Source organism: Rattus rattus, chromosome 11 (assembly GCF_011064425.1).
Source record: "Rattus rattus isolate New Zealand chromosome 11, Rrattus_CSIRO_v1, whole genome shotgun sequence".
Lineage (NCBI taxonomy): Eukaryota > Metazoa > Chordata > Mammalia > Rodentia > Muridae > Rattus > Rattus rattus.
In genome coordinates this window covers 74,933,098-74,948,061 of record NC_046164.1, presented here as the reverse complement: position 1 = coordinate 74,948,061, position 14,964 = coordinate 74,933,098, and the positions used below count along the sequence as shown (strand labels likewise).

Here is a 14,964-nt window from a genome sequence, read left to right as displayed (position 1 = left end):
TTCAAATATGGCCCAAGCAGCAGGGCATTGAATAGGGGAAGCCAGACAGTCTCAGACCTAGGATTAAGGGTCACAGAGCCAGGAGGAACCCTGGGAAGCCCTGGCTCAAACCCATGTGCTGCCAGCTCTGGGGAGCCCACTTGGGTGTAAGAAACTCAGTTTTCTCAGGGAACATGTGTGAAGGAAAAAGCATTTAAATGCTACCAGGTATGAACAAGTATGTCCTTGATAAGTTGTCGCTCTGGGTGTGTGTGTGAGGATGGAGGTGCCGGTGACGATGGTATGGTGATAGTAGTCATGGTGGTTAGATGGTAACAGTGATGACAATGGTGATCACTGATGGTGATGATGGGGTGTTAGCGATGATGACGGTGATGGCCATGGTGTTGGTCGTGGTGATGTAATGAAGATGACATAAGAGTGATGGAGGAGGTGATGACGGTGATGGCGATGACTGGTGGTCATGGTGACAGTGATGGTGCTGACTGTGGTAGTCATGGTGATGGTGATGGTGCTGACTGTGATGGTCATGTGACAGTGATGGCACTGACTGTGCTGGTCATGGTGATGGCAATGGTGCTGACTGTGGTGGTCATGGTAACGGTAATGTCGCTGACTGTGGTGATCATTGTGAGGGTGATGGTGCTGACTGTGGTGGTCATGGTGACAGTGATGGTGCTGTGGTGGTCATGGTGATTGTGACAGCGCTGACTGTGGTGGCAGCGGTGGCAGTGGTGGTGTGACAGTGGTCACAGTGGTGGTGGTGATGATAAGTAATGGTGATGACAGTGATGGGGTATCAGGGTGATGTGATGGTCATGGTGACAGTGATGGCACTGACTGTGGTGGTCATGGTGATGGTGATGACTGGTGGTCACGGTGACAGTGATGACTGGTGGTCATGGTGACAGTGATGACTGGTGGTCATGGTGACAGTGATGGTGCTGACTGTGGTGGTCATGGTGACAATGATGGCACTGACTGTGGTGGTCATGATGATGGCAACTGTGGTGGTCAGGGTGACGGTGATGGTGCTGTGGTGGTCATGGTGACTGTGATGGTGATGACTGGTGGTGATGGTGATGGTGATGACTATGGTGGTCATGGTGACAGTGATGACACTAACTCTAGTGTTCATGGTGATGACGATGGTGCTGACTGTGGTGGTCATGGTGATTGTGACAGTGCTGACTGTGGTGGCAGCGGTGGCATGACAGTGATCACAGTGGTGGTGGTGATGATAAGTAATGGTGGTGACAGTGATGGGGTATCAGGGTGACCGAGATCTCCAGGAACCATGACTGTGCTTTCCTCGTAGGGTCACTGGTGGGGAGCTCTTTGAAGACATTGTGGCGAGAGAGTACTACAGCGAGGCTGACGCCAGGTGGGTACAACTTCCCGCCATGCTGCCCTTCCCTAACCTCTGGCTCCTTCCTCATTCAGTGCCACGCCTGCCCCTTCTGTAACCTGCATTTGTCCTGTGTATCACTGTCATTTCCATGGTCCCTCAGAGGTCAGCTGAGTAAAAGTGTCAGCGCAGAGGTGTGGGGCCGAGTGGGGAGCAGCCCAGCCTGCACAGAGAGGTTCTCTTCTGGGACATCCCATCCACCGTCCATTACCTTCCCACAGATAAGCACACAGTGTGATGTTCTAAGAAAGACAGGCCAGGAGCCAACCCCCATCGAAATGTCCTCTCAGAGCCATCTTGAGCACCCCCAGCCTGAACACAACATTGTACTGACTGCTGCTGGAAGAGCGAGCACTGGTTTTCCACAAAAAGCTCCTGAGCACATGCCCACCTCACTCCAGGGCCTTGGGAAGAAGCCAGGGAGACACAAAACCTTAGTTCACGGGGCATTTGTCCTCTCAGCCAATCAGAGGACCGAACCCTAGATCCACGGGTCTCAGGTGTGCGGCTGAGTGGAAGTACTTGGATTCCGTCTGGGCCTAGATTCTTCATGAATACTTGGATAGTCCTCACCAGGCCGAGGCGATGAAGGACAGTGGCTTGGAGAGGCCTGTTTATGGCTGCTGGGGACCAGACTGAAGGGTGTCTGGGGCAAGGATGGGTCTGTTTCTCAAAGGCTCCTGGGGTCCATGTCAGGTGCTATCCTGACTGTGTCTTATCTCAGGGATAGTTGTGGATATGCTTGTGGGTCCTGTCCACCATTGCTTGGCCACAGAGATAGATGTGTATTTAAAGGCAGGGGGTGCAGAAGCGGGGCATGCAGGCAGGGGGGAGGGGCACGCAGGGGTCTTTCCCGAGCAGGCAAGTTCTGGGTGGTTTTACATTTTCTATCTTGTCTATTTTAAAGCTCATCTTTAATGAACATACATTATGTCTCTAATGGAAAGAAATGCATATTATTTACATGAGCTTTATGTGACTCGATTCTGCACTAGCAGGGAGTCTTGCTTTTCACTGCAGGCCCTGAGGCCCTGTGGGAAGCCATGAACATCCTGGTTCATCATGGCCTTCCCCATGGAGCTAGGCAGCAGAGGCCAAGCCACAGAGAAGGACAGGGTGGGACAAACCACTCTGTCCCAATTCAGTCTCAGAAGACTAACGGCACAGAGTCCTTTCAAAGGCTCCCCCAGGATAAACATTGTGTTTTGCCAAATCTTAGAAAAGGCCTGTCCTGTGGACTGGAGGAAAATAAATGCTTTCTTTATATTCTGCTTATAAGAGAAGCAGAAAGAGAAAGGGAACCCCTTTCCCTGACCTAAAATGACAGGTGGGAAATGGGTGGGTCACTAAGCTGGGGAACCACGCCCCTTCCAGGTAACCTGTAAGGGAGAGGGGGGCTGATGCTCCTTCCCTCCTTATCAAAGTCTTCCAGCCCTTGACCCTCTTCGATTCGTATAACCCCATGTGTGTAGGGTTCCCCGTAAGCTTTATTCTCCAACCCAGGGGTCTGCTTCTATTACTGCGGTCAGAGCTCACCTCAAGTATACCGGCCTGGTATCCATTCAGGGCCACACAGTGGCTCCAACCTCAGTCTATCTCTGAAAGGTCCACAGCGCCCTCTGGTGGCTCTAAGGTGCCTGGCCTGTATCAAAACTCTCCAGCCCTCATTTCTGGACCCCCAGCCTTCTTGCTACAGGTGACAGAGAAATAGAGTAGTCAACCCTGTCCACGACCCACTGGGTCCAGGAAGGTACAAGACAGGGAATTCCCATGTCCTTAGCCTGTTCAGGACATAGGAACCTGTAGACTGAGAGAGGAGAGTGCACTGTGCCCTTATCAGGAACCACCATGCCTTCTCAGAGGACAGGAGTGCCTGCTGCTTCCCAGGGAAACACTATGTAGAGAGTGCCTTAAGTATTTAAGGTTTCCCGGACCTATCCCTGGCCAAGAAGGCATGGGCTTTGTCTCTCTGGTATTCAGGAATCTAAGGGAGGAGCGTGCTCAGTAGTCAGACTGTGAGGAGGGTGGGCAGCCTGCGTCCTGTGAGGAATCTGCTTCCACTGTCTGGCCAGATGGTGTCAGTCCATCTCCCTGGTGCTTTCTCTCAACCTGAGCTCAAATTTTACTGTCATCCACATGGATCAATGGCTGTGGGGTAACAACCCACAGGGACAACCTAATCAGACTCCTCGTTAGGCACCAAAGCCTAAGACAGAAGCATAGAGGTCCAGCCAGCAGGGGTCTGAGTCCCAGCTGTGCGTTCTCCCTCCTCAGTGCGGGGAACAACCCCATTGAGAAAGAGGCCTGGGTCGCAGAGTACGGGCCTAAGGTACTGGGGCTGTCATACAAGTAGGGTGTGGCCTCTTTATGGGATTCCTCATGCCCAGAGCAGGAAGGCAGACAAGAGGGGCTTTTCTGAACCCATTTCTAGCCAAGAAAGCTGGAGGTTTCCTTTGGAGTGACAACGGGCTTTCAGTTTGGAGACTGTGGGGGAAACTTAGAGGTGACCAAGTCCTTTTACAAAGCACAGTTAACAAAGTCCGGAACACTGAGACTTATTCTTGCAAGTCCTAGAAGCCAGGCACAGCAGCATGCGCCTGTGATCCCAGCTACTGTGATGCTGACTAGATCCCAAGCTGAGAACAGCGTCCAGAACCTAGCCAGTGTCCGCCATGCTGCTTGTCGGTGAGTCAGGCCACAGAGTGACTTCCAAACTAAGACACTAAGAAAAGTATTGAGTGCCTGGTGATGGAGGTAGCCTGGGCCAGAACAGCATGAGGAAAAGTCCCTAAGGCTCCCTGACCTGCCATTCTCTTGACTGGGTGAGTGCCCCAGCCCGCCTTGGGTCCCTGATGTCACTTTCTCTCCTACACCTTGGCACCATGGTCTCCTGGAGAGCCATGGCTCACCCACTAGGTTATTCTGTAGTACTAGTGACCCTCTCGGGATGGCTGTGACCCATATGAGGGGCTTGCCCCTGTGTGAGAACTGGCCTATGTCGGAAAGGGAAGATCACTACCCCAGCAGCATGGGCTAGACTTCTGGGCACCAAAAGAGGTTTTCTGGGGCCCAGCACCACCCGGAAGGATGCCTGGGTGTAGGTTGATGTCTATATGCAGGTCAGGGCTGGCATAGGTTAGGTCAAGGCCGTGATTGGACAGTAAAAAATGTAAGGCGGGGACAAAGTTTTGGTAAGGCGAGAGAGAAAGGAAAAGGAGAATCAAGATGGAGAAGGAGAAGCTGACCCAGATCCAGGTGGTCTTAAATGGCCTAGGCAGTTAAGTATATTTCTTAAGGGATGGATTTCTATAGGTCAGTTTGTCTTATCTAGGTGGGTGGTTTACATCTTTACCATTTGGCTCTGAGTTTATGGTGTGGACGTTCTGTGGGGGTGTAAAATTTGCTAAGTAAATCTGAGATAAAGCCATTGTTAAATTACAAGTTTCCGGAGGTTTGAATTTGTCGGACATGTTGCAGTGTGGGCAGAGTTTGCGGCCAGCAGAGACAGCCGGGAGATACTAACCGGAGATAAATTACGGTTCATTCCATATGGCCCTCCGACGCCAGACCTAACTCTAGGGACCAACGTGGCAAGGTGCCATGCTGGAACGGCTCGCAGACCACCTGGGTCTGAGAGTACTTGGGGGCAGCGTGGAGCCGCTGAGATAAATTATTGTTAGTTTTGTGTGCCCCTATGGTGCCAGTGCTAGCGTGGGATAAAAGGTTCCATAGTTTTAATATTTACCGAAATACTGGGAGACGGGGGGATAGGACAGTGTGTGCTGCTGGACCCATGCTGATGATGCTATCATCGAGGGTAAGACCTCAGGGCCTGGCCTAGAGCCTTAACTGGATTTTAAATGGTCTGTCTGAAGTCTGAGCTTGAGGAGCTCACTGAGGAAGGTGCCGACCCTTCCCTCAGCATTCTCTGCAGTGTGTGGAGCAGGCTGGGCCCATGCTGGTGGTGTAGGCAGGTGGCACTTCCCAGTGACTGTGGTTACATGTAAATCAATCCTCTGAAAGAACATCCCAGACAGAAAGGGAGGTCAGCCAAGTAGGGCTGTGCAGACCACAGACATGGCTGGAGACCTATGGTCTGTGGCTTTCATTTTCTCTAAATAGGGCCACAGGACTCAGCTCTCCGTTTCACTTAGTCTGAGAGGCCCGTTGGCCATTGGGCAACTCAGTAGAGGCCCTCTGCACTTGGCAGGGCTGGGGGAAGTATTGGCGCTTACAGCTGTGGCCCCGTTGGGTCTGGCGTTTGTGCGTTTGGCCTATGGGAAGACCAAGCTCTGCTCACGTGGGTGAGACAGTCTGTGCCCAGCCCTACAGGCCTTGTCATGAACACAGTTGACCCCTAACCTGCATGGGACTGGTCATCACCCTGAGTGACAAGTGCTTGACTTCCTTGGGGATCAGAAAGAAAGGAAGGTGCCAGGCAAAATAGAATGTCATGAGAAATAGCAGTTCCTTATGGTGACACGGCCCCTTCAAAGACAGCAGACACAGGACAGGGACCAAGGTGGACCCTGGGAGAAGGCGGGAAGAAGGGGTCTCAAGGCCCCCATTACAGGCGAGAGGTGGTAACCTTCGAAGGTTACCTCCCACATGTTGGACAATGGTTCTTTCTGAACTCACACACCTCGGGTTCACATCCATCAGACGTCAAGGGTGAGCTTTGTGGGGAGAAAACTTGAATATAATTCACAGTGCCTTGCTGGTCATGCCCACGTATGGCCAGACTTGGGGGTGGGGGTGCTGTTTGAGAAGGGTGGTTTCCATACCCCAGAGAAGCCAACCTTTGGTCACGCCGCTGTCCGTAGGGTGAGATCCCATGAGACTCGTACCTAGCTTCAGGGGTTACTGGGGCAGCGGGGAGTTGAGCACAGGCTACAGGGCCTCTGCATCCATGGGGCTGGTGGCCCTGAGCCTGATGTGTGGAAGGACAGGACGGGTCTGAGACTGCCACCGATAGATGTCACTAACTAGGAGAGAGCTGGAACAGAGAGGACTTGTGTGCTTAAGCTGTCCCCTGGCTAGAGAGGCAGCCTGCCCAATAGTTGTCTTCACGTGGATAAGGCTGGGCTGATGACACATGCAGGCGCCGTATCTATTGAGATGGAGAAGCATGCAGTAATGTAATATCTCCACAGCGGGCAGGTTCATCCACGTAGCCTGGCACCCATGCTCCTACCTGCCACACCCATAGGGTCCACTTACAGTTGACATCTCTGCCCACAGCGCAGGGTCTGTTTAGCCTAATTCAGCCTTAAGAGAGCTAAGCTGAAACCAGAGTGTTTCCCTTCAGAGTTGCTGCTGGGGATCTGGTTCTGATTTCTAAGCAGACCTGGGTCCAGCATGGGAGGCAGAGCAAGGACTAGAAGAGCTGACCTTGGGGCTGAGGAAGGACTCCCTTGTGGCCAGCCTCTCCTTCCGCCATGATTCCCCTCATTCTCCTTGCTCCCCCAGGCTGGGGGTTGAACCCCAGTACCCCTGCCTTTCCCATGTCTCCTGTTGCTGCCCCGCCCCCGCCGCCCCGGCCACCCCAGGACCATTCAACTAACCTGCCTGCTGTTTGCACAGTCACTGTATCCAGCAGATCCTGGAGGCCGTTCTCCACTGTCACCAAATGGGGGTCGTCCACAGAGACCTCAAGGTGAGTCTCCTCTCTGCTCTGCGACAGGTGGTCACCCACACCTACAAACTGTGCAGCAGGAAGTGTGGTGTACAAGGGAGGTGGGGTGTGCCAGGCGTGTGTGCACATGACATGCTTGCATGCAGGAGTGTGAGTGCATGCGTGTCCGTGTCTGGGCAGGGCCCTCATGCACATGTGTGCATGTAGCGGCATGGGTGCATGCGTATATAAAATAGCTGTGTGTGTGTGTGCGTGTGCACATATGTGGAATGTAACTGCACACTTACAGCCCAGCTCCTTGATCACTTCTAGAACTATCCGGTTAACAGATGCACACTCAGTTTCTCACTTTCTAGTCTTCTACCAAGATGGAGCTCTCAAGGCTGGGGACACGGGTGACTCGAGGCAGGGTGAGGAGAGCAGGAGTAGACTGGCTTGCTCGACTCCTCTCAGGTCTCTCTTTCCGATTCTGTGATGCCCTTTGCTTGACTATGGGCTCTAGGCTCTGTGCAAACAAAAGCCTGTAGCTTGGTGCAGCTCATCCCTTTAATCCTGGTGCCTAGGAGATTGGGGTAAAAGGATCAGGAATTCAAGGCTAGCCTAGGCTACATAGCAGGTTTGAAGGTGCCAAGTCTACATGAGCCCCCCGCCCCCTACACACACACCTCATGAGAAGAAAACAATTGACTCTGAGCTGTCTAAAGACCCCTTCCCCAACCCCTTCCCCCCTGTAATCTCTCCCTTTCCAAGGCCTGGCTCAGCCTCTTGCTGAATCCACCTGTTTGGGGACACTGTAGATGCCAATCCTAGCCTGAATGTCTTTAAGGCCAACCTCAGTGCTAACTGGGATGGCCACTCCTTTCTTAGGCCACAGGTTAGGGACCAGTCTTTGCAGCTGTTCTGGGGAAGGTGTCACACAGAGTAGGCCCAGGATGTCCCCTGCATCTCATCATGTGTCCTTGCTTCCTTAAGCATCCTGCTCTGCCTTACCTGGGTACAAGGCCCCTGAGACACGGGGGTATACGTCACTGATTACATGGGGTGCAGGCACTACGCCCGCAGAGAGTAAACGCTGAGGCTAAAACATGGAAGTATGTGTTCCCTCACGTCTCCAGGTCTGGGCAAGCAGGATCTTCCTTTTGAGAGAATACAGTGTCTCTCCTTTCCTGGAGGACATCTTGGTGAGGCAGAACCACAGATGACACCATGCTAAGTGGAAGCTACATGGTCAAGACAAGGCAGGAGAGAGCGTGTGTAGCTGGTGTCTCGGGTGGTGGTTGTGAAGAAGCCAGGGTGCAGCTCAGCCTCTGTGGCCTGACTGCTGCCTCCTCCAGGCCCCAGACGTTCTTGCCTTGCACTTTCTAGAGTTCCCATGTGACTGACACGTGTTCAGTGTGGAAGCAGAGAGCTCAGGGTCCCTGCCATGCTCACAATGGCAAAATGAAAATGGGCCAGGCTGAGTGTGACCCCAGGCCAGGCTGAGTGTGACCCCTGCCTATCTATCACCAGAGGGGAGAGAGTCCTAGGAACTCTGCAGCTTCAAGCTTGCTTACCTCACACCCACAGCAAGAGCTCTTGTGAGGCTCCAGTCTGCCATGGGCTCAGGGCACCCACCTCAGGAAGTCTACATCTTTCTCTGTAGGTTGGGCAAACTTCGGTCCCAGGAGTCACATTAAGCCTTGTAAAGTCTCTGAGGTGGATGACAAAAGCAGGCTGTGTGGCAGGTTGTGGTCTGATCTCAGTTGTGAGGTGCCTCTGTGGGTGATGAGGGCGCCTATGAACTCACCAAGGGGATCTGAGAGCTGAGGAACCTCTGAGTGGTCAGAAGCCAGGAACTTCCTGCTGAATGCTGAGTGCTGGACCAGAGACCCGATCCTTGGGAGCTGCCGGACAGGCTGCTGTGGTTAGAGGTTAGACAGAAAGGCCAGGGGAAGCAATATCTTAGAGGCCTTTGTGGCCCTCAACAACCCAGAGACAACGGCCTCTCTGGCCACTTCTTCAGGACAAAACAAATGTCCCTCCAGATGAAGTCAGAATGATTCTCCAGGAGGATGCTTTTCCCACCTGCAGATGCAGACATCCAAGCGCCCATGGCTCCTTTCTGTCTCGTGTAGTAGCACTAACTGGGGCTGAGTAGAGTTTGGGTCTGATCTCAGGAGTGAGATGCCTCTGTGGGTGCCATGTTCTATGAAGACCATTGCCCAAGCCCCTGGACTCTCCACCATGTCAGAAAGGAGAGGGGCAAGACTGGCCTCTCTCAGTGGGGCAGCCCTGCAGCCCCGTACTGGAATCGTTGCAGCTGTCTGTGAGGGTGAACTGGAGATTTCATTCCTATTTTAGGAAGCAGGGTCTCCCAGTTCAAACTGAGAGCCAACTCCCGTTACAGTGACTGGGGCTGCCGTCCTAGTCCCCAGAGAGGAATGGAGCTCTAGGTCTAGAACACCCATGTCGGGAGGCACAGCATCCTCCCTGTCTGGCAAACTGCTGCCGTCTCTTGTCCCCGGCCCCTCGCAACTGCTCGTGGTGTGAACGCTGTGCCCTGACGGCTCTCTCCCCATAGCCTGAAAACCTGCTCCTGGCCAGCAAATGCAAAGGGGCCGCAGTGAAACTGGCAGACTTCGGCCTGGCCATCGAGGTTCAGGGAGACCAGCAGGCATGGTTTGGTGAGTGTCAGGGGGCGGGCAGGGGGTACTGGCAGCTCCTCATGGCCCTTCATGGTCCCTTCCCCTTCGATAGGATTTGCGGGAACACCAGGCTACCTGTCTCCCGAAGTTCTTCGGAAGGAGGCCTATGGCAAACCAGTGGACATCTGGGCATGTGGTAAGACCTGTGTGTGAGAGGTGGCTGGGTTGCATGGTGAGCGTGTGGTAGTGTCTCTGGGATCATTCCCTCTGCCCTGCAGTGTGCAGGTGGCTGGCTGGCTTCTCCTGCCCTGAGCCAAGTACGTGTGTCCTACTTGCCTTTGGGCTGCCTCAGCAAGGCTCTCACACCGTGATTACATTTACCCATGCGCTCCGGGCCACTGTGTTTGCCTGCCTGTGCTCAGTATAGGTCTGTGCCCAGAGCAAGTGGACACCAGGATACAGGGACCTGGGGCTGTCAGACCATAGGGCGAGGTGGCTCCTTAGGTGGGCTCTTCTCTTTCTGGCGGGGATACAGCAGAGGAGGTCGGCCAGGCTCCCTGGTAAAGCGGAGACAGAGCAGGGAGCAGATACTGTGTGTGTCATCCTCCCCATGGCGGAGGGGTGCAAAGGCACACTGAGGACTGACCCTGGTGCCTCCCAGGGCTATGCTGCTCACCTCCACATCCACAGGGGTGATCCTGTATATCCTGCTGGTGGGATACCCACCTTTCTGGGATGAGGACCAGCACAAGCTGTACCAGCAGATCAAGGCTGGGGCCTATGACGTGAGTGAGCGCCGGGTGTGGAGGGCGGGGACCGCCACGGCCTGGGTCTTCCCTCCTCTTCAGGGGCGTTTGCCCCGGGGGAGGGGCTTCAGCCTTGCCCTGTGCCCCACTTCCTTCTGTAGTTCCCATCCCCCGAGTGGGACACCGTTACCCCTGAAGCCAAAAACCTCATCAACCAGATGTTGACCATCAACCCCGCCAAGCGCATCACGGCCCACGAGGCCCTGAAGCACCCATGGGTCTGCGTAAGTCGTCCTTGGCAACCTCTAGGGGCCAGTTCCTGGTGGGTCTATCCAGGGCCCCTAAGATGGCCCCGGGCTTCTGTTCCTTGTGTCCGACCACTCCCCTGATCTGTGAAGGACAAGACTTGAACTTGGAAACAGGTTGGGGACAGCAGGTGGGAACAAGTGATCTCTCGCTGTTGTGGTGGCTGGCCCTAGAGTGCCACCACCCTGAACCTCTCTCCTAAGCCTCCTTGGTTCCCCCTCTGGGGGGCAAGGCTGATACTTCTGTAGATCCTCACTGCCCTGCGACTTCCCTTCTCCCAACAGCAACGATCCACGGTGGCCTCCATGATGCACAGACAGGAGACTGTGGAATGTCTGAAGAAGTTCAACGCAAGGAGGAAGCTCAAGGTAGGCAGGACTCAGACCCCATCCCTGCATCCTGGGGGGGCCCCATGCTGGAAGTAGGGGTGTTAGTGGGGCCTTCAAAAGAGGAAGCAGGAGAAACCCCCCAAATCCATGCCTGTTCACGAGTCCAGATCAGAGGATTCCAGATTCTGGGACAGCTCAGAGGGGCGAGCTTGGCCCTGAGTGCAGAGCATCCTGAGGGCTGGCCCAGAGCAGGTTCAGTAAAGGGCACAGCAGAAGGGCCTGGTGGGCCCAGCAGGTTAGAGAGGCAGTTGGACAGGCCTGATCCTGAGAGTTGCTGGCCAGCTAAGGACAGCGTTAGCCCTGGGAACCATTGCTCAATTGAGCTTCCGCAAAGCCCCAAGGGCAGCCCTGACTTCCCTGGGCCCGTTAAAGGAGTGGTTCTCAACTCAAGGGTAGAGATGCCCTGCATAACCTTCATAATGTAACAGTAGCAGAATCACAGTTATGAAGTAGTAACGAGATAACTTTATGGTGGAGGGTCACCCCGACACGAGGAACTGCCTTGGGGTGTCACAGCATTTAGGAAGTTCGAGAACCACTGGGCTAGCTGTCATGGTGGCAGGCCTTCCTGGCCATGCTCACTTCTCAGGAGTCTTGACGCTGTGATTTATGGGTAGCGTGAGCCTTAGCTATGGGCGTGTGGCTTGCCTCAGTGCAGCTGCCAGGCTCTGGAATTCTTACTTCTCTGGGAGACCGAGCTTGTAAGCTGGGGGGGGGGGTGGCAGAGGCAGACACTAACAGGGTGGCCCTGTCTCTGTTTCTCCTTAGGGAGCCATCCTCACCACTATGCTGGCCACACGGAATTTCTCAGGTGAGACATTCTTCTCCAGGGAAGACGGTGTTTGAGTGCCACCCTCGTTCTACAGAAAGCCCCCTCCTTCTTCATCGGCCCCCCCGCCCCTTTCCTCCAGGCTGGCGGGGGCCCAGTTTCTGTCCTCACCTCTAAGATCCTCTACCCAGAAGGCCTTTTGGCTTTTCTCGTTGGGTAGCTACTGAGGTCTGCTATGCCCCAGTCCTGCCTCCTCCGTGTCGTTGGGTCTGTGTCCCTTACTTGACACCCCAGTGTCTGTGCTGCCAACACCTGGCCTGCCACCTGTATCCGTCCAAGCATCTGTTGGGCAGCCCTGTGGCCTCCTTGTCCTCAGTTCTCTGAGCATCGTGTTGTGTGTGGGAGACAGCCGAAGTGGGGGTGGATGAGATTGAGGTCCGCGCACGGGGTGACTTGTAAGTGGGCCGCCTACCCTGGTTGTTTGGGTGGGTGATGGGAAAATGAAGTCTCAAGGGTCTGTTAGAGACCTATGGGGCCCGCCTGGGGGGACAGTGTTGGCCCCAGTGCCCGGACAGCTATGTCTGTGGCTTCTTCGTCGTCTGACACTATGTGCGAGCGTTCATGGTCGTCTCTCCTTGTGCGTCTGCCTCTGGTACCCTGCCTCCTGTTACTTTGCTGTGATGCTGTACTGCCGGGAATGGGTACACAGTCACACCAACACTAATGGGACTGTCCTGTCTGCTGTGTGCCCCGCATGCCCCACAGGGCACAAGAAGCCCCACTGGGGTGTTCTAAGGAGAAAGGAGGCAAATGCTTTCCAGTGTCTATCGGCCCAGTCTTGTTTCACTATCCTGAGAAAGGGATTCTGGAGCCACCCCCCACCTAAACTTTAACTCTAATCTTCTTCTGCTTCCTTTGTCTCTTCTCTTTCCTCACCTCGCCCTTCCCCACGTCTGTGTCCGCCCCCTTCCCCACCTCGTCTCTAACCCGGTGCTAACAGTGGGCAGACAGACCACCGCTCCGGCCACAATGTCCACCGCGGCCTCCGGCACCACCATGGGGCTGGTGGAACAAGGTAGATGTGTCTTGCCCAGTGTCCACCCGCTCCTGCCCATCCCTCCTGTTGGCATGCAGCCCCCCTGCTGCACGCAGCCACTGGCCAGACCCCTAGAGCCTCCCTGGAGGCAGGCAGTCCCCTGGGAGCTCTGCTCCTGTCACATCCCAGCTGAAGCCCCGCCCTGGGCAATAAGGCTGCCCCTCACTCTTGTCTCATCATCTGTAAGAGAGAGGTCACATCAAATCCCAGATGCATTTGCCTGAGACCCTTGGTTCTGCCTCTAGATGTCTGGAGACCCAATTCAGAGTGACCCTGATCTCACAGGAGCCACTAAGCCTGCTGCTGGAGGGTATCAGCCCTGGAAGGGGAGCCCTTGGATCAGGGCTTGGGGATAGAGACCCCGTCCCAAGGATCTGTAGGGCCCAAGGGCCTGGTGGTCTGTGCTACAATTCCCCAGAGTGAAAATGAGGTGCTATCAGTGTCTGGAACTGAAGGGTTCTTTCTGAAGACCCTTCTTACTTGGTCCCGAACTCCCTGGGGGGAAGAGGTAGCCTTCGTCAATCTGTCCCTTTGATGGTGTGAGACCTTCTGAGGGCTCAGTGACCCAGAGCCCTCACCACAGGCTCCGTAGCCACCACCCAAACTGAATGCCAGCCAGCAGCACAAGGTTCGAGCCACCACTGAACACATAGACCCAAGCCAAGCTTCAGTTTCTCTTAAAGCCTTGAGTGTCAGCTGAGGATCGAGCACGGGTTTCCCAGCCAGATGAGGGCCAGCCCTTTCCACACGCCTGCCCACACCCACCTCACAGCACCACTAGGACCACAGCAATGATCGCCTACTAGAGGATCCTCCTCCTGGGGGATGCTTAGGTCACCCTAGGCTTGTCTGTTCTGCCCACGGGGGCCCGTTGTGGATGGTCCCAAGTCCATACTATATAAAGCTAGCGGCTGTCAGGGCGGCCCTATTGCCAGGGGACAGTGGTGTGAGACAGGTCACCTCTGAGCCATGCTCCGCCCAGGACTTCTGCTGCAATGCTCGCCTGCCTGCAAGTGAGCCGGGGCAACCTTGCATGAGGCTGCCTGCATGTTGTGGTTCTGCCCCAGGAGCTGAGGGTCCCTCTGTCCTGGAGGGAGGTCAGTGCATGTCAACAAAGCTCGGCATGGCTGTCCACGGTGACTAGAGAGAGCAAGGCAGAGCTGAAGGTCCCATCTACTCCGTTAGGTCGGCCCAGCCCAACCACACACGAAGGGCACACGTTGGGGGTCTTCCTTCTCCGTGATTCTGTCCGAGCACCTTGACAGCTGTAGACCCTTGCTGTAGAGCGTTTTGCATTTGGCTCCCACCACCCCGCCCCCATGGAGCAGACATGCGCAGTAAGGTGCCTTGTGACTGTCAGGCTGGCTGGCTGTGGGCTGGAGGTAATGGCTTGGCCTGAGACCTGGAAATGGAAAATGCCCTCCTCCTGAGTTGGGAGTACAGATCTGAAGAGCCCCCAACTCTAAGTATCTGGAACCCCCCCTCCCCCACCATGTTTGTTTAGTCTACTTTGGCTCCGGCTGCACCTTCTAAATCCTTTTGACTCGAGACACCGCAGAAGTGGCTTCTCCTGTATGAGTGGAGTACGCAGGTTCCTGGCTGCAGGGAGCCATAGTTAATCCAGGGCAGATAGGGGAGCTGGAGAAAGCCAGTCTCCAGGAAGCGATGGCCAGAGCCCATGCAACCAAGGAGGCTGGGCCATGCACCCATGTGTCTAGGCTATGTAGGCTACCGGTGAGAGGAACAGGAAGTGCTGAAGTGAAGCTAATGTCTGCCTGGGTTTTCTAGGCCTGAGCTATAGGCATGGCTCATCTGGGTCCAAGTGTGCTATGGCTGGCTTGGTAATAACGTGTTCACCCCCCAATAAACCACATCCTCTTCCCACAGATACCATCCCCAATAACACAGCCCGGAACTGTGGTTTTGATAGACTTGAGGGCTCAAATGGAACCCTTTTAAGATCAAAGACAGTCCTGGGTTCGAAGCAGGCC

The 14,964-nt window shown here is 54.8% G+C and overlaps 1 protein-coding gene across 5 annotated transcripts in view; it reads left to right on the top strand.

Annotated features, from left to right (window-relative positions):
• Camk2b (calcium/calmodulin dependent protein kinase II beta) overlaps window positions 1-14,964 on the top strand; it is an 87,458-nt gene that overhangs the window by 59,180 nt on the left and 13,314 nt on the right. For 3 of the 5 annotated variants that reach the window (XM_032916977.1, XM_032916974.1, XM_032916973.1), the window contains exons 5-13: window positions 1,319-1,384; window positions 6,992-7,064; window positions 9,604-9,706; window positions 9,780-9,863; window positions 10,358-10,452; window positions 10,575-10,697; window positions 11,004-11,087; window positions 11,877-11,919; window positions 12,878-12,952. In XM_032916977.1, the coding sequence (XP_032772868.1) occupies window positions 1,319-1,384; window positions 6,992-7,064; window positions 9,604-9,706; window positions 9,780-9,863; window positions 10,358-10,452; window positions 10,575-10,697; window positions 11,004-11,087; window positions 11,877-11,919; window positions 12,878-12,952 (746 nt within the window). The remainder of the gene's footprint in view (window positions 1-1,318; window positions 1,385-6,991; window positions 7,065-9,603; window positions 9,707-9,779; window positions 9,864-10,357; window positions 10,453-10,574; window positions 10,698-11,003; window positions 11,088-11,876; window positions 11,920-12,877; window positions 12,953-14,964) is intronic. The other 2 variants (XM_032916976.1, XM_032916975.1) reach the window with 1 other exon arrangement.